The sequence below is a fragment of the Piliocolobus tephrosceles genome, chromosome 3, assembly GCF_002776525.5.
Source record: "Piliocolobus tephrosceles isolate RC106 chromosome 3, ASM277652v3, whole genome shotgun sequence".
Lineage (NCBI taxonomy): Eukaryota > Metazoa > Chordata > Mammalia > Primates > Cercopithecidae > Piliocolobus > Piliocolobus tephrosceles.
Genome location: NC_045436.1, coordinates 69612930 through 69633259, shown reverse-complemented (window position 1 = coordinate 69633259; position 20330 = coordinate 69612930). Strand labels below are relative to the sequence as shown.

Here is a 20330-nt window from a genome sequence, read left to right as displayed (position 1 = left end):
TCCCCACTTTGAAGTAGCATACATTATTTCCTTTCTCTTTCCTTTGGATACCGGCCACAATTTATTCAAGGTAGATTGAAAATTGTAGTATATAGCCATATGCCCTGACAAAGAAGGGAGAACAGATTTTGGTGGACAGCTAGCAAACTCTGATACAATCTGTTATTAAGCACTGTGTGTGGATAGTGCTAACTAGAAGGAGATTCTCTTCCCTTCAGCAAATATAAATGGAATGCCTTTTATTTGGGTGAAACTAAGCTAGATCATGGGAGTATAGAAATTTTATAAGACATAGTCACTTCTGTCAATGAGCTCACGAAGAATTAGTATGTGGGATATTATCATACCTAAGGGGTCTTGTGCCACTTAAGTAAAATGAAACATCATTTTCAGTACAATTAACAATAAATGTACTACGGGATCATTAAAAGTCATGTTTGAATGTTATTGTATCAAGGATGTTTTGGTTTGGAGCCTTGATAATTATAGTTAAAAACAGTTTTTATTCTTGTTTAGTCTTACTTTTTTTATGTTTAAACATATTTATACTTGCTAACATTTATACTTGCTAACTAAGACTGTTTTTACAACCATGACAAGAACAAAACAAGTTAGTAATGCAAATGCCACATTTCCTGCAATCAACTAACCACACTAACAGCTTTGCATGGAAGGATCACTGGGATTGATCTGGCCACATGTGTAGTCATGCCCAAAATGTGAAGTCCATCTGTGTTGCAATTTTTTTTAACCACTCTTATCCAAATTCTCCTTAGATTCTTTTTTTTATTAGTGGATATATTTTGTAGGTCAGACACCCTCTTGGCTAGATCATCACCTTTATAACAAATAAATATACCATTCTCACAGAAATATATTTAGACATTGCCCTACTGGGAATTTTTTCAAGTAATTAATGTACAGCTTGTGCACCAGCTTGATCTTGGCTTCATGGAAATAATTCAGTCTTAGCAGCATCTAATGCCACAAAGCATTTATGGATGCCAGCTCAGAACTTCCTTTTATTTATCTCTGAGTTACTTTTTTTTTTTTCTTTTTTTTTCTGAGATGGAGTCTCGCTCCGTCTTTGGCTGATCCCTAACCTCTTAACAGACTTAATTTTAAGCTCCGTTTCACTCAGTCGTTCTATTGTCATATAGATGAGACATTCTGCAAGCACGGTTTTTAGTTTCTGCCAGAGCATCGTACAACATTGTGAGTTATGATGAAGACCTAGAGGTGATATTTAATATGAAGTTCATTATCTAGTATTTGGTATGTGTGGCAAAATAGCAATCTACTGTTTGGCTCTGCTATAATCTATTTACCCACCTATCCCATCTTTCTTTCAATTTAAAAGGATAATGATTTTAATGACAATTATACATGAACCCATTACCATAGACAACAAACAATGGAGCAAACCATCAGTCCCATAGTTAGAGTGTGGTCTGAAGTGTGTTTTGATGGAGAGAGTTCTATGTCTGGAGATAACTAACATGGATTTGGGTCCCAGATCTGCTCCTACCTGTTGCCGTGCCTGTGACCAAATCATGTCATCCCTCTGGTTTCAGTTTACTTGTGAATAAAGTAAATACCTTCATCAACACCTGTTTTTGAATACTGAGTTTTTCTGTAATTTTTGCTTGTTATAATGTTATGATGATCATCCTTACATCTAAATCTTGGTTTATGTTTTCATCAATTCTTTTGGAAAGATTGGAGAAGTAAATTTTGGAGATGTATGTCGGCTATTAAAACATTTTAATTTTTTAATTAAAAATTAAAAAGTTGAAAAATCCTGATGCACAATAAATGCATTATGCTTAGTGAACTCTTCTCATTTTGAAGTTCATTCACCTTCTTGTTTTTGCAAGTTTCCTGAAAAATGCATATAAAGTCACCAAGTATAACATTATATAACTATATATAATCTTTTGATGTCAGTGAAGCCAGCTGACCCTATAGAAATAATGTAGGAATTATAATCACTAGCACATAATTTAAGAGTCCCGTGGTCTTATTCATGTTATTTACCCTCTCTGAATCTTACATATAGTAAGAGGGTTATTATACATAATATGTGTACATGTATACCGGTAAGTATGTATATATGCTTATGTGTAATAGCAGAGTTATTGTGAGAGTCAAATGGAAATGTGAAAGTACTTTGCAGTTTTTTTATTATTATTATTATTAATTTTTAATAAAATGGGAACATTCATTTAATAATCATTAGTTTTAACTTCAGATTGTACTGGCTTTCCTCTAATATTTCTTAAGATTAGTGAATAAAGTATTTCTCCCAATAAGTATATTGACTACTGTCTTTTGATCAAACATATTAAGTATGTTTTTACAGTAGCATCAGACATAGTGAAAATTTGAAGCTCTTTATAGAAGACTGATTTATGATGAAAAGGAATAACATGAACAAATGGAATTATATGAAGCTTCCCCAGAAACATTTAAGAGGGGCCAATTTTAAGAAATATCTGACTTCTTTTTCATGGACATTTCAAAATAAACCTAATTCATATGGTACAGTTTTTAAGAGGGAAAAGAAAAAAAAATCTGAGAATCTCTGGAATTCTGCCAAAAGTATCACTTGGCATTTTATTCTACCTTCTGGATGCAGTTGATTGACAGCAGTGTTATGATGCCAGGGATATAGTGACTAGAAGACGAAAACCAGGGAATTCAGTGTTCTTGCTCGTGAAGAACAGCTTGGTTCTTTAAAAACAATAAGATTTTGCCACCCCATCTTACAAACCTATGATTTGTGAGAACAATCCCTTTTGTGTTGCAAGACTTTTACATTCTCTTCCCACACTATATGAGAACAAACATTGCTTCATAAATACTGATTGATAGTCTCATTTCATATTTCTAAAATAGAGATATTTTAAGGTTAAATTTTTCATGTAGATTACAATGACTAAGTAAACATTCACATATTTCAAATAAAATATATTGTTACTACAAAAGGAAAATGACTAGGTTCTTAGGTGTTATAGTCAAGTGTAATTGAGTAATATGAATTCTAAATGAATTTTTAAGATGTGCTCAGCTTTCGCTACCTTTAAGAAGGAACAACTTAAGAGAAATTTTAATAAAGATATCTCTTCACACACTTGGCAGTGTTGTATTTAGAGAACATGATCCATAATTTTTTATGACTGCATATTGAATTCCTGATACTCTTGGGAAGCTCCAGAAACACCAGTGGAGTTTCCAGATGTAACTATGGCTGCAGAACCACCAGTCCCGGTGTTGGAAGGAACCATTATAGGCTCTTGTATTCAGACTCATCTTCAAACCCGGAGTAATTAACTGACTTGCCCAAAGTCGCAAAACTTTCTCATGGTAGATTGGGCACTAGAATAAATATTGCTTTTTCTTAGTGTTACAGCCTCCGTATTATGAAACCTTCTATGTTCTGAAAGTGTTGAAGGCCCGCTCTGTTGGTGATGTCTCCCTTCTTCATCAGTTTTATATTTTTAAGCTACGGAAATACAAACTCGCAACTCCCAATTCCCAAGCTATCTTAGAAAAAGCAGTATTTAAAGAAAAAATTACAGGCATCCCCTCTCCTTTACCTGACAGATGCTTGAGAGTAATGGCATCTAGATAGTAATGACATCTAATATAAATGTGTCCTTTTAAGTCAAGCTTTCTCTGTTCATTAGTAGAAATATTGTTTATCAAGTGTGCAAAACTTTTCTTCAACAAGGAGCTTTCTCTCCCTCCTCTTATTGTAACAATCTGAGCTTTATGGTCCCAGGGTCTCCTAGTGCCTGTCTTTAGGTCTGTTTATTCACAGTGGAGAAAGCATGTCATATGGCATTATCTAAAACTCAGGCTGCTTATGCATGATGACAGAAGGGTTCCCAGGCACAAGCATTCATCTATGCATTCATCCATCCACCTATTCATCCATTGATTTGGCTGATAATTATTGACTGTTATTGAGTTGTCCTCAGATTTAGTATCTGTCCTTCTGTCATGGGGAAATATGGGGTTAAGCCACAACATACTCTTCGTCTTTTTCTTCACCTTCTTAGTATATTCAGTGCTATTTTATCTAGCCCTGCCTCTGACTTCTTTGTTGTACTTCAGGCTTTTTATCATTGAAAGTTATTTTTGCATCGTAGATCATTCTCTTGGTCACTTTGCTTGTTCACTTATAAAATTAATTCAGAAAAAACGCACAATGATTACCATAAATCACAGGCCATAAACTATAATGCTGTATATTGTATTTTAGTACAGAAATATTTATAGATACTTTAAAATGTTTTAATTATAGATATTATAAAAAGATTTGTCTCATATAAGTAATATAGATGCTTTTTTGTTACCTCCTCTCTCCCTATTCTCCAGGCCAGTATTTTAAAAATCTGTCTTTATGTGTCCATCCTGAAAAAAACTAGAGTTTATAAGCCCACAGTTGAAACACAATTGCCTTAGCATCTGCTTAGTTTCGTATTTTTAGAATTTAATGGCAAATATTATGTCTTATTTCTTCAAAAGAAATATTTTACAATTTTAGTAAAGGCAGTTAGAGAAAGTAGAGATAATGGGCTGTTTAATCCTACTTTTCATCCCACAAGTGAAAAAAAAAATGATAAAACACTTTTCCCAAAATGTAACTTTAACTAAACTTAAATTTGGACTAAAAATGGAAGATATCGTTTCCACTATTGAAAAGCCATGTCTGTAGATTAATGCTAAAATTGGATGTAAAAGCAAAATTTGTTTGGCTTGATTGCCAATGGCCCATTCATTTGGCTACAGAAACAACAGTACATAGCAATAGATAAAGATGTGACATCACCTAATTCAAGTAAGAGTGTCTGATCCGTCAAAAATTTATACATAAAGATTCAGAAGAAATGTGTGTTTTCTCAAGTCATCTCTGTAAAAATATATTAAATAGAAGAATAGAAGTTTGATTTGAAAATACATTGCAGACCCAGTCTGTTTGTCTTTCCTATTTTCTGGTGAAAAAAGTATCAAATATCTGGAACCTGGAACTGCTATTTTCCTTCTTAAAAATCTTTCTTAATATTCTGTTGATAACTGGTGCAAGCCTAACTTTTTGTCTTACCCGATTCTTCTCACACCAAAGTGATAGGACCTTCAAGTGACCTTTGGATAGAAGATAAATAATAATTTATTGATGGAACTAGTTAGTAATAGAATTAGGCTTGGAAGTCTATAGAATAAAATGATTCTACATTTTATTTGTACTTCAGACGTTAGTATAACAAAACATGTTTGCCTGTGCATGCAGAAACAACCAATTTCATGTGGATGCTTATATTCACAAAGGAATAACCACCTGGGGTTTCCCACTGTTGCTCCAGAGGAAACTAGCAGCAAGCGAACTTTTCTGAAGGTATCAAGACATCTTTAAAAAATGCTTGTAAGTGTTGGTTCAGCTAAAGCAGGGCGTTTTCAGTTAGTAATGGCTTTTAAAAATTGAAACAAGTTTAGCATGTAGGTCATTCACCTTGAATCACTGTCATGATTATTTTTAACCACCTGTTCTCAAATCTAAAGATATTTTTCTTTTCTAGATCATACTTACTCTCACATTACTAAAACAATTTCACCACATATGAAGATATGAAAACTGTAAAAGTCACACCTTCCGCATTATTATTTTTGATGAAAAATTCCTAATGAAACACTGCGCTCTGGGACAGAGAAAGGAACCAACTGACATTCTGCTTCTTAACTTGTTTTTATACCAGTTCTAAGTGGTTTCTGGCCATGTACATAAAAGACAAATATCTGCAAAAAAACTAGCAAAAATCAGTTATTTGGCTATATCTACTTTGAGAATTATGTTATATAAATGTTAGGAAATTTTTTGTAATATTCTTATTTAGAAACAAAATATACCAAGTTTTTAAAATACCTAAGACCAGTATACAGTCCTAAAGTAAAGCTGTTAGGTAAATGCTACACAATCCTCTTATTACAGAGTCACTTACCTGAGAATTTAAGAAGAGGGCCTCCTGTTTAAGAGTAAATGTGAGCTGCCATCAGGATTCTCTACTCTTTTGGACACTTACTTTTCTTTTTCCATGACTGGTGTTGCATGTTACTGAGATAACTACCTCTTATGTGACCACAGCTCTTACAATGTATCTAGTCAGGCTTAGAAATGTGTGAAAGAGCAGTACCTAGGGGGGAAACTATGGGTCTATAAAGGTTTTGCCTTCTTGAGCCGAGTTCAAACGAGGAAGCCACAAAACTTCCAGTTGCATTTCTACAGATTAATGAAATATATTTTACACTTTTCCTGAAAGATATTTTAGTTGTGCAAACCTTGTTACAAAGTACAACCAGTTGATTAATCGACCAAGTGATTTGCAGTGGATTCTTATATGTTGTGTAAGGGTATATGTGAGACCCTATACCTGAGGCTCTCTATATAAAGAAGTATAATTCAGTTCAGCATTTCAATTCAGCAATCACTTATTGGGCCTCTACTCAGTTGCCTTCAGGGTTTTATAATCTAATTGATAAAGGCAGGTTAATTAATTAATTATAACAACAGCTTAATAGTATAACTACTAATTTAATTAATGGCAAATAACATAATACATTAAAAGGAATGCATTAGTAAATAATAATATATTGGTGTTATAGACAATAATTTTTAAATTAACTTTATTATTATTTCAATAGTTTTGGGGGAGCAGGTTGTTTTTGGTTATGTGAGAAAGTTGTTTAGGTATGATTTCTGAGATTTTGGTGCACTCATAACCTGAGCAGCATACACTGCACCTGATGTGCAGTCTTTTATTCCTCACCTTCCTCCCACCCATCCCCTCAAGTCTCTAGAGTCCATTAGATCATTCTTATGCCTTTGCATCCTTTAGTTTAGGTGTCACTTGTAAATAAGAACATGTAATGTTTGTTTATCTACTCCTGAGTTACTTCATTTCGAATAATGGTCTCCAACTCTATCCATGTAGCAACAAATGCCATTATTTTGTTCCTTTTTACAGCTGAGTAGTATTCCATAGTGTCCACACAACCCCCCATGTTTTATATATATACACACACACATACACACATATATAAGTATATTTATGTATATATTACATAAATATATATATTTATATATATATTACATAAATATATATAATACACACCTTACACTGAATTATACTTCTTTATATAGAGAGCCTCAGGTATAGGGTCTCACATATACCCTTACATAGCATATAAGAATCCACTGCAAATCACTTGATCGATTAATATATATATATATATGTAAATATATCACATTTTCTTTATCCACTCATTGGTTGATGGATATTTAGATTGGTTCCATATTTTTGCAATTGCGAATTGTGCAGCTATAAACATGCATGTGCAAGCGTCTTTTTCATATAATGACTTCTTTTCCTCTGGGTAGATACCCAAGAGTGGAACAAGTGGTTGTTCTACTTTTAGTTCTTTAAGGAATCTCCATAACTGTCTTCCACAGTGGTTTTACTAGTTTACGTTCCTACCAGCAGTGTAAAAAAGTGTTCCCTTTTTACCACTTCCATGCCAACATCTATTTTTAAAAATTTTTAATTATGGAAATTCTTGCAAGAGTAAGGTGGTATCACACTGTGGTTTCGATTTGCATTTCCCTGGTCATTAGAGGTGTTGAGAATTTTTTCATATGTTCATTGGCTGTTTGTATATCTTCTTTTGACAATTGTCTATTCATGTCCTTAGCCTACTTTTTTGATGGGATTATTTGTTTTTTTCTTACTGATTTGTTTGAGTTTGTTGTAGATTCTGGATACTAGTCTTCTGTCAGATGTATAGTTTACAGCTATTTTCTCCCATTCTGTGGGTTGTCTGTTTACTCTGATGATTATTTCTTTTGCTGTGCAGAAGCTTTATAGTTTTAAGTCCCATCTATTTATCTTTTTTGTTGTTACATTTTTGTTTTTGGTTTCTTGGTCATGAACTCTTTGCTTAAGTCAATGTCTAGAAGAGTTTTACCAATCTTATCTTCTATAATTTTTAAGGTTTCAGGTCTTAGATTTAAGTCTGTGATCCATCTTGAGTGGATTTCTGTATAAGGTGAGCAATGAGGATCCAGTTTCATTCTTCTACATGTGGCTTGCCAATTATCCCAACACCATTTGTTAAACAGGATGTCCTTTCCCCACCTTATGTTTTTGCTCACTTTGTTGAAGATCAGTTGGCTGTAAGTATATGGCTTTATTTCTGGATTCTCTACTCTGCTCCATTGATCTACATGTCTATTTTTATAATAGTACCATGCTATGTTCCTGACTATAGTCTTGTAGTATAGCTTGAAGTTCGGTAATCTAATGCCTCCAGATTTGTTATTTTTGCTTAGTCTTGTTTTGGCTGTGTGGGCTGTTGTTTTGTTCCATATGAATTTTAAGATTTTTTTTCTTGTTCTGTGAAGAGTGATGGTGGTATTTTGATGGGAGTTGCATTGAATTTATAGATTGTTTTTGGCAGTGTGGTCACTTTCACAATATTACTTCTGCCAATCCATGAATATGGGATGTGTTTTCATTAGTTTCTGTTGTCAGTGATTTCTGTGAGCAATATTTTGTAGTTTTCCTGTAGAGATCTTCCACCTCTTTGGTTAGGTGTATTCCTAAGTTGTTTTGTTTGTTTGTTTGTTTGTTTTGTTTTGTTTTGCAGCTGTTGTAAAAGGGGTCAAGTTCTTAATCTGATTCTCAGCTTTGTTGCTGTTGGTGTATAGCACTGGTACTGATTTGTGTACATTGATTTTGTATCTGGAAACTTTACTGAATTAATTTATCAGATCTAGGAGCATTTTGGATGAGTCTTTGGGGTTTTCTAGGTATACAGTCATATCATCAGCAAGCAGCAACAGTTTGACTGCGTCTTTAGCAATTTGGATGCTCTTTATTTCTTTCTCTTGTCTGATAGCTCTGGCTAGGATTTCCAGTACTATGTTGAATAGAAGTGGTGAAAGCAGGCATTCTTGTCTTATTCCAGCTCTCAATGGGAAATGCTTTCGACTTTTCCCCCATTCAATATAATGTTGGCTGTGGGTTTGTCATAGGTGGCTTTTATTACCTTAAGGTATGTCTCTTCTATGCCAGTTTTGCTGAGGGTTTTAATTGTAAAGCAATGCTGAATTTTGTCTAATGCTTTTTCTGCATCTACTGAGATTATCATATGATTTTTGTTTTTACTTCTGTTTATGTGGTATATCACGTTTATTGACTTGCATATGTTAAAGCAACCCTGTATCCCTGGTATGAAACCCACTTGATCATGGTGGATTATCTTTTTGATATGCCACTGGATTCAGGTAGCTAGTATTTTGTTGAGGATTTTTACATCGCTGTTCATCAGGAATATTGGTCTGTAGTTTTCTTTTTTTGTTATGTCCTTTCCTGGTTTTGATATTAGGGTAATGCTGGCTTCATAGAACGATTTAGGGAGGATTCCCTCTTTCTCTATCTTTTGGAATAGTTTCAATAGAATTTGTACCAATTCTTCTTTGAATTTCTGATAGCGTTCACTCGTGAATCCATCCGGTCCTAGACATTTTTCTTTCTTGACATTTTTTCTATTACTGTTTCACTCTCACTATGCATTATTGCTGTGTTAAGAGTTTCTATTTCTTCCTGTTTTAATTTGGGAGGGTTGTATATTTCCAGGAATTTGTCCATCTCTTCTTGGTTTTCTAGCTTGTGTACATAAGTGTGTTCACAGTAGCCTCGAATGATCTTTTTTATTTCTGTGGTATGAGTTGTAGTATCTCCCATTTCATTTCTAATTGAGCTTTTTTGGATCTTTTTTCTTGTTTTCTTCATTAATCTTGCCAATGGTCTGTTGATTTTGTTTATCTTTTCAAAGAACCAGGTTTTTGTTTCATCTGTCTTTTGTATTGTATTTTGTGTTTCAATTTTATTTATTTATTTATTTATTTATTTATTTATTTATTTATTTATTTTTATTTTTTGAGACGGAGTCTCACTCTTGTTACCCAGACTGGAGTGCAACTGTATGATCTTGGCTCACTGCAACATCTGCCTTCCAGGTTCAAGCGATTCTCCCCCCTCAGCCTCCTAAGTAGCTGGGATTACAGGTGCCCACCACCACACCTGGCTAATTTTTGTATTTTTAGTAGAGATGGGGTTTCACCATGTTGACCAAGCTGGTCTTGAACTACTGACTTACAGTGATCTACCCACCTTGGTCTCCCAAAGTGCTGCAATTACAGGTGTGAGCCACCATGCCAAACCTCAATTTTATTTATTCTATTCTGATCTTTGTTATTACTTTTCTTCTGCTGCATTTAGGTTTGCTTTGTCTTGTTTTTCTAGTTCCTTGAGGTATAAGCTCAGATTGTCTGTTTGTGCTCTTTCAGACTTTTTGATGTAGACATTTAAGGCTATGAACTTTGCTCTTAACATGGCTTTTGCTATATCCCAGAGGTTGTGATAAGTTGTGTCATTATTATTGTTGAGTTCAAATATTTTTAAAATTTTCATCTTTCTTGATTTCATTGTTGACCCAAAGATCATTCAGGAGCAGATTATTCAATTTCCATGTATTTGTATAGTTTTGAGTGTTTCTTTTGGAGTTAATTTTCAGTTTTATTCCACTGTGGTCTGAGAGAGTACTTGATATAATTTTGATTTTCTTAAATTTATTGAGACTTGTTCATATGGTCTGTCTTGGAGAATATTCCATGTGTTGATGAAAAGGATGTAGTTGTTGGGTAGAATGTTTTGTAAATATCTATTCAGTATATTTGTTCTAGGTATAGTTTAAGTCCATTGTTTCTTTTTTGACTTTCTGTCTTGATGACATGTCTAGTGCTGTCAGTGGAGTATTGAAGTCCCCCACTATTATTGTGTTGCTGTCTATCTCATGTCTTAGGTCTAGTAGTAATTGCTTTATAAATTTGGGAGCCCAAGTGTTAGGTGCATATATACTTAGGATTGTAAATTTTTCCTATTGAACTAATTATTTTATCATTATATAATGTCTCTCTTTGTCTTTTTAAATTGTTGTTGCTTTAAAATCTGTTTTGTCGGATATAAGAACAGCTCTTCTTGCTCTCTTTTAGTTTCCATTTGCATGGAATATCTTTTTCCACCCCTTTACCTCAAGTTTATGTGAGTCTTTATGTGTTAGGCGAGTCTCTTGAAGACAGCAAATATTTGGTGGATGGATTTTTATCCATTCTTCCATTCTGTACCTTTTAAGCATAGCATTTAGGCTATTTACATTCAACATTAGTATTGAGGTATGAGGTACTGTTCTGTTCATCATTGTTGCCTCAATACCTTGTTGTTGTTGTTAATTGTGTAATTATTTTATAGGTCCTGTGAAATTTATGCTTTAAGGAGGTTCTATTTTGATGTATTCAAGGTATTGTTTCAAGATTTAGAGCTCCTTTTAGCATTTCTTAGTTCTGGCTTGGTAGTGGCAAACTATCTCAGCACTTCTTTGTCTGAAAAAGGCTTTATCTCTCTTTAATTTATGAACTTTAGTTTCACTGGATACAAAATTATCGGCTGATAATTATTTTGCTTAAGAAGCTAAATATAAGGCCCGATCTCTTCTGGCTAGAGGGTTTATGCTGAGAAATCTGCTGTTAATCTGCTATGTTTTCCTTTATAGGTTACCTGATGCTTTTGCCTCACAGCTCTTAAGATTCTTGATCTTGACATTAGATAACCTGATGACTGTGTGCCCAGGTGGTAATCTTTTTGCATTGAATTTCCCAGGTGTTCTCTGTGCTTCTTATATTTGGATATCTAGATCTCTAGTAAGACTAGGAAGTTTTTCTTGATTATTCCCTCAAATATGTTTTCCTAAATTTTAGATCTCTCTTTTTCTTCAGGAACACCAATTATTCTATTGTTTGGTAGTTTAACATAATCCCAAACTTCATGGGGGCTTTGTCCACTATTTTATTCTTTTTTCATCTTTGTCAGATAGGGTTAATTTGAAAGCCTTGTCTTAGAGCCCTGAAGTTCTTTCTTCTACTTGTTTGATTCTATTGTTGAAAACTTCCGGTGTATTTTGCAATTCTTTAAGTGTGTCTTTCATTTCCAGGAGTTGTGATTGACTTTCTTTAATGATATCTATTTCTCTGGAGACTTTTTCATCCTTATCTGGTATTGTTTTAAAATTTCTTTAAGTTGGTTTTCACCTTTCTCTGGTGCCTCGTTGAGTAACTTAATAATCAACCTTCTGAATTCTTTATCGAGCAAGTCAGAGATTTCTTCTTGGTTTGGATCCATTGCTGGAAAGCTAGTATGATCTTTTTGGGGTGTTAGAGAAACTTGCTTTATCAGATTGCCAGAATTATTTTTGTGTTTTCTGGTTCCTTCTCATTTGGGTAGATGATTTCAGTGGAAAGATCTGGAATTTTCCCTCGTATCTGCCATTTTTCCTTGTGGACCCTGAGACAATAATTTTGAAGAAGAATAAATAATTGTTGTAAAGAGTTGATTGTCTGGCAACTAGTCATACAAGAGTGAGATTTAATCAGATCCTTGAAAACCTTGAATAAGAGAAATAACATGATAAAATGGAAGCTTTATAATAATTAAAGTGATGGAGATGTGCAGAATGTTTTAAAAGAAAAGAGTTGAGAGGCAGGAATGAAAATTTGAAGGCTGTAATTGTTTTATATCAAAATTTCAAGATTTTAGAGTGCTTTTAAAAATATATTCTAATTTTATAAATACTAACTAATATACAGTGGACTCTCGCACAACACAGTGGTTAGGGGTGCCAATCCCCCAAGCAGTCAAAAACCCACATAAGTGCTAATAGCCTACTGTTGACTAGAAGCCTTGCTGATGCCATAAATAGTAGATTAACATGCATTTTGTAAGTTATATGTATTATACATTGTATTCTTATAGTAAAGTAAGGAAATGTTATTAAAAATCCATAAGGAAGAAAAAATACGTTTACCATTCATTCAGTGGAGATGGATTATTATGAAGATCTTCATCCTGGTTGTCTTCATGTTGATTAGGCTTAGGAGAGGAGGAAGTGGAGGTGTGGGTCTTGCTCTCTCAGGGGTGGCAGAGGCAGAAGACACTTGTATGTAAGCAGACTTGTGCAGTTCAAACCTATATTGTTCAATGTTGGTCAGCTGCATATATTTTTACGTATTAGGTTGGTGCAAAGTAATTGCAGTTTTTGCCATCAAAAGTACTGACCAAAACTGCAATAACTTTTGCACCAACCTAACATATATTTTATACATTCTAACAAATATTTAAAATTTAAGATAAAATATTCTGCTAACAATAAATGGCTCATGCATAATTTTCAAAATAGTATTTTTATTATTTTGTGCAATAGATTTGGAAAGACATTTGAAAAATAATTTGCACGTTACTAATCAATGGGCTTTACAGGCTGGTGTAGTGTTTCTTAAGGACCCCACTATATAACATGAAATATCTGTTACTGGTACTGAGGTGTTGGCTGCAAACAATTCTGTGACATTCATATGTTTCCTGAAAACTCTTCAGAATATTCGTCATCTTTAGTGCTTGTTATCTTAGTGTTTGGGCTTGGCTTAGGGTGATACATCTCATAACAGGGCAACAGAAAGAACCAGGAACCAAGATTTATACAGCAAAACTCAGTAAAACTAGAGGCACCAGAGGTTCACATTTACATTAGGTTACGTTTTCTAACAGGTAGCAAAGCACATGAATGAAGTTCAGTGGAAGGCCTTCCTCAGGAATCCAGTAAAAACCAAATACACACACACACACACACACACACACACACTTGGACATCTGTGAGGCAGGAAGGGAGGTCCACTATAGTACAGACAAGCATCCTGGAAGGTCATCAAGGAGTAGGTGGGTTTCAGTTCCTGCAGGAACATGGCATGGACCCAAACTAAATGAGTACAGATACTTGTCATTGAGGAGAAGATTCAAAGTAGGATCCTAGGTGTACAAATTGAGGCACCTGGGGCAGGGGAACTAGGTATCTGGAACTTTGACTTAAAAGCACCCCTCTCAGGAAAGGGCCCATGCAAGATATGTGTTGTGGGACACAGATGGCAAGGAGATAATTCTATGCACCAGGCTCTACCACTAACAGGTAAACAGACCAACATTAGGGGAGACTTAGGTAAAAAGGTAGGTGCCCAGTGATCAGTTCTCAGGCACTTCCAAGATGCAACTAACAGAAATGTAACTTGGTGTTTATTGTGTCCTAGGTCCAACAACTAAAGAAAAGTGAATTAGTACCTATTATGGACAGACAGACAGGGGCAGAGACCCATCACAATGCTGTCTCAGATAGGCATTTGAAGCTGTTTAAGTACGTAGAGGCTTAAGTCAGGCTGGTTCTGAAATGTGAGAGAGGGTTAAGCTTCATGGGAAATCAGCAGGGTAGTTTGTTGTTTTTTCTTACAACCAATTCCACAGTAGTTTGGGACATCAAATATCAAATTGTTGGGAATATTTTTCCATATTAGTTTTTTTGCCTCTAATGTTTAAACATAGTTTACAAGATTCCACATAGTTTACAAGGAAAGTTTATGAGCATGTGCTAACTCTCCCAGTTTCTGTGATTCCATCATTGGAAGTTATAAAATTTCAAAAACAAAAAGTTGTAAAATTTCCATCTCCACTTAATCGATCTTATGTACCTATAAGATACATCAAATGTTCTGTGTATACAATCACAGAACATTTGTGCAAATCATGCAAGGTGGGCAGACTCTAGGGATTGGAGATGCAAAGGTGAATAGAGGTTGTACTGTCTCAGTCATAGTTCATTGTTATGGGTGCAGTAATGGATATAAGTATAAAGTAATGTGAGAGCACAGAGAAACAAGAATTGAACTCTTAAAGAGAAGACTGTGGAAAGCTTCACAGAAGTGTCATTTGGACATCAGCAGTACCAAGCTGCTTCTACCCAGGTTTTTGTTTATTTTCTTTTTCTACATTTTTTAAAATTTCCATAAGCTTTTGGGGAACAGGTGGTATTTGATTACATGAGTAAGTTCTTTAGCAGTGATTTGTGAGATTTTGGTGCACCTATCACCCGAGCAGTATACACTGCACTCAATTTGTAGTCTTTTTTCCCTTGTCCTCTACCCACCCTTTTCCCCTGAGTCCCCAAAGTCCATTGTGTCATTCTTATACCTTTGCATCCTCATAGCTTAGCTGTCACTTATGAGTGAGAACATACATGTTTGGTTTTTCATTCCTGTGTTACTTCAATTAGAATTATAGTCTCCAGTCTCATCCAGGTTGCTGTGAGTGCCATTAATTCATTCCTTTCCTGAATAGTATTTCATCATATATATATATGCATATATATGAGATACATATATGTGATATATATGATATATATGTGATATTATAGATATAAATATAGATATAGATATAGGTATAGATATAGATATAGGTATAGACAGAGAGTTTCTTTATCCACTCATTGATTAATGTCATTTGTGTTGGTTCCACGATTTTGCAATTGTGAATTGTGCTGCTATAAACGTGTGTACAAGTATCTTTTTCGTATAATGACTTCTTTTCCTCTGGGCAGACACCCAGTAGTGGGATTACTGGATCAAATGGTAGTTCTATTTTTAGTTCTTTTATTTATTTATTTATTTTAAAATCATATTTTATGTTCTAGGGTACATGTGCACAACATGCAGGTTTGTAACATATGAATACATGTGCCATGTTGGTGTGCTGCACCCATTAACTTGTCATTTACATTAGGTATATCTCCTAATGCTATCCCTCCCCCCTACCCCCTACCCCCACACCACAACAGGCCCTGGTGTGTGATGTTCCCCTTCCTGTGTCCAAGTGATCTCATTGTTCAATTCCCACCTATGAGTGAGAACATGCAGTGTTTGGTTTTCTGTTCTTGTGATAGTTTGCTGAGAATGATGATTTCCAGCTGCATCCATATCCCTACAAAGGACATTAACTCATCCTTTTTTTATGGCTGCATTGTATTCCATGGTGTATGTTTTCTTAATCCAGTCTGTCATTGATGGATATTTGGGTCGGTTCCAAGTCTTTGTTCTTGTGAATAGTGCCACAATAAACATACGTGTGAATCACTATACTCTCTTCAATAGTTGTTCCCACCAGCAGTGTAGAAGTGTTCCCTCTTCACTGCATCTATGCCAACACCTATTCTTTTGTGATTTTTTATTATGGCCATTCTTTCAGGAGTAAGGTAGTATTCCACTGTGGTTTTGATTTGTATTTATTTCACTGATCATTAGTGATGTTGAGCATTTTTTCATGTTTGTTGGCCATTTGTATATCTTCTTTTGAGAATTGTTTATTCATGTCCTTAACCCACTTTTTGATGGGATTGTTTGTTTTTTTCTTGCTAATTTGTTTGAGTTCGTTGTAGATTCTGACTATTAGTCCTTTGCCAGATGTACAGATTATGAAGATTTTCTCCCACTCTGCGGGTTTTCTGTTTACTTTGCTGAATATTCCTTTTGACATACAAAAGCTCTTTAGTTTAACTAAGTCCCAGCTATTTATCTTTGTTTTTTATCACATTTGCTTTGGGATTCTTGGTCATTAAATCCCTGAATAAGCCAGTGTCTAGAAGGGTTGTTCTAATGTTATCTTCTGGAATTTTTATAGTGTCAGGTATTAGATTTAAGTCTTTCATCTATCTTGTTGATTTTTGTATAAAGTGAGAGATGAGGATCCAGTTTCATTCTCCTACCTGTGGCTTGCCAATTATCCCAGTACCATTTGTTGAATAGGATGTCCTTTCCCCACTTCATGTTTGTATTTGCTTTGTCAAAGATCAGTTGACTGTTAGTATTTGTGTTTATTTCTAGGTTCTTTATTCTGTTTCATTGGTCTATGTGCCTGTTTTTATATAAGTACCATGCTGTTTTGGTGACTATGGCCTTATAGTATAGTTTGAAAGCAGGTAATGTGATGCCTCCACATTTGTTCTTTTTGCTTAATCTTGCTTTGGCTATGTGGGCTCTTTTTTTGTTCCATATGAATTTTAGGCTTTTTTTCTAGTTCTGTGAAGAATGTTGGTGGTGTTTTGATGGGAATTGCATTTAATTGTAGGTTTCTTTTGGCAGTATTACCCAGGCTTTTCTTACTTAGGCACCCTCTGCTGTTCTTTCCTTTTCTTTCTTTCCCCTTCTCTTAACCAACTGTTACCTACAGTTCAAGACTTTCTGAGGGCATTGCATCCTCCAGTAAGTCTCCCTGAATCTTCTCTTCTTCCCCAGGCTTATTATGTATTCTTCCTCTTGGTTCTCATTGCACCTGTGCACACTTTTGTCATTGCACTTGCCAATTTCTTTTGTGATGATCTGCTCATCTGTCTCCTCACTTAGACTATGAGCTCACTGAGAGCAGTGGCTGTCATATTCATTTCGTATTCTCAACACCATCTTGAAAGCAAGAGAAAGAATACCCAGAGGTGGAGCTGGGAAGCTGGTTGTCTAAGTAGTGAATGACTCTAGTTTGAACTCTACAGCCAGTGGGCAATGTGGATGCATTGACAGTTTTTTAACAGGAGTCTAGTGAAATCACATTTGGGTTTAGAAAAAATTGCAAGTCTGATGACATGCATAGAATTAAGAGAGGAAATTAGGGATAGGAATTTCACTTCAGAAATTTAACCACAAGTGTAAGTGAGAGATCACAGAAGTCTGAACCAGACTATAAATGTGAGAATAGAGAAAAAAGTTAACAATTTGGGTGTGAGAGGGCGAGGGGAGAGGTGTGAAGAATGAATAAGTGTGGATCTGTTTTTAAGGATTGAATGGAAATCTGAGCATTTTAGCTAATCAGGCCTAATACTGAGTTTTGAGCAAAGCAAAACTCTTGCAAATTGTTATTTCAAATGTGGAGTGAGAAAATGAAGAAATATATATTCTCACATTATGACCTCTTCCATGTGTCTGATTTGATAGAGTCCACCCCCATTGCCTCCAAATCTCATTGCATCTTAGACAAGCAAACACAAGTGAATTCTATTTAACCTTAGAATTCTATGTGAAAATCTTATTGCCTTTTTTTCTAATCATGTGTCTAAGTGTGGGAAGAACTTTTATCTATGTTTTAATAACTTGCCAGTATAACCACTTTTACTTGAAAATTTGATAATTTTTCAAGTAAACAAATTGTTTCTCTAAGTGGAAAATTTTATGACTGAATAAAAGTATTTTTCCTCAAAACACATAGAAATTTTACAACAAATATTTCAGAATTAACTAAATGTTTCTTTAGTCATTCAGTCACTTAAAAAGTTATATGATTATGAAAATACTTAAACTTTGTCTTTTAACTATTTCTAATAATGCTATTGGTAAAATTTCATATTTTTATACTGATCTTTTCTCCAAACTTTAGTAAAACATACTTCTGTAAACCCCTACCTGCAAAACTGGAGTCCACATTTACTTCTGAATGACTAATAAGGTTGTAAAAGTATGCATGAATTTGTTATTAAGTTAAAGTTTTTATTGTATTTTATGCACAATGGTATAAATATTAATTTTCAAGCCTATAGAACATTGATAAAGATTGTTATTAGAAAACCCTGAGTTGATTGTTATAAATTATATAACCTTTCATTGGTGGATTAGTGAATATGGTATAGAGTGACCATGAATCCAAGGAATCAAGGCTGGCTACAGCAAACAGAGGGTCAAAAGGATATGGAACTATGCATGATCTAGCAAAAACACTCAATATCTATGCTAAACTAACATGTTTTCCTGGAATGTTAAAAGACAAAGAAGAAAACTTGGGGAACACTAGTGCATATAGTTCTGGGTCTTTAAGAATAAAAATATGGGCTGGGCACGGTGGCTCATGCTTGTAATCCTAGCACTTTGAGGGAGGCCAAGGCGGGCGGATCACAAGGTCAAGAGTTCAAGACCAGCTTGGCCAACATAGTGAAACCCTGTCTTTACTAAAAATACAAAAAATTTACAAAAAAAAAAAAAAAATAACTAGACATGGTGGCAGGTGCCTGTATTCCCAGCTACTTGGGAGGCTGAGGCAGGAGAATCACTTGAACCCAGGAGGCAGAGGTTGCAGTGAACTGAGATCACGCCACTGCACTCCAGCCTGGGTGACACAGCAAGACTCCATCTCAAAGAAAAAAAAGAATAAAAATATGAATGGTCAGAGTGCTCGTACCTTGTCCAGTGCAGTGCTGCCTCGGGATTGCATTGCAGCAAGTCTGACTCTGTCTGAGAGATACTAAAAGAAAGTGATACCTTCGTTAGTCCCATTTCTCTTCAGACTATATGCTTTCCCCTCTCCAAGTTAATATCTCTTGGTCTAAAGTCTGAGAAAAGGTGCCAATCTTGTTTTTCTTTCTTCCTCATACATCCCAGAAGTTACAATGGGACACTGTTACTTTTTTCCAGGCTTTGGCCATGTGTATTGTTTTGGTGAGTCAGCTTCCTTTGTTTTCTTTCATTCTACAAATATTTTTTAGCTGTCACTCAGTACTAGGTGCTATAAAACTTACAGGTGCATTTTACATGCCTATTTCCTACAGGTCACGATTTAACAAAACGTTCATAAATGAGAATTACTAGTGCACGTATTGAATCACCACACATTAACTGAACAGCTTTCATTGGCCAGAGACTATATTGACAGTGGAGATAAACTACAGAAATCTCATGCTTAAAGAACTTTCTATAATAAATTCTATAAGAGAAGTCGGTTCAGGGATCTTGGGAGCTCAGAAGCAGGATGAGTTTAAACAAAAGTTGGATTTTGCCTTTAGCTTGGTTTCATTACCCTGAAAGCAGAGCCTGAAATATAGTGTGGGGTGCAAGTAGTATATGTGGGTGGTAATCTTGGGAAACAGGAGCATGTGATGAATAAGGAGAAAAAGCCAATATAAAGATACCGCACTGAGGGCAATGAGGGCTCTAAATCTCCGCACCTTCTCGAGCATTGTGCAGATTGGTTTTCTGAATTATCACCTGAAGGACAAAACGAAGAAACAATCATTAGCTCCTGTCTCCCATTGTCTGAGAACTGCCACTAGGATATTAACTTCCTGAAATTCTGCAGAAATCTCCTCTTACTTTGGCACTGGAGATGCCCATACACAGAAAGCAAAAAGGCACAGCATATTTCAGGAAGCTCATGAGAAACAGTGCATCCAGAAGTGGTGAGAATTGGAGGAACAGGCATGGGACTGTAAGAAGCAGTGCCTTTGATGTTCCTTTTGATCTGATATGTGGCTCTTCTTGTGTACAGGTGAGCAAAGGCATGCTGGACAAATGGATTCACATGTGCTAA

The 20330-nt window shown here is 35.1% G+C and overlaps 1 protein-coding gene across 6 annotated transcripts in view; it reads left to right on the top strand.

The window, feature by feature from the left end:
• The window catches only part of SNCA (synuclein alpha), a 115159-nt gene that overhangs the window by 49159 nt on the left and 45670 nt on the right, over window positions 1-20330 (top strand). The window contains exon 1 of one of the 6 annotated variants that reach the window (XM_031935321.1): window positions 20127-20288. The exons of the other annotated variants lie outside the window; for them this stretch is intronic. Within the exon in view, the coding sequence (XP_031791181.1) occupies window positions 20127-20288 (162 nt within the window). Of the gene's footprint in view, window positions 1-20126; window positions 20289-20330 lie in introns of those variants that run through there. 6 annotated transcript variants of the gene reach the window in all.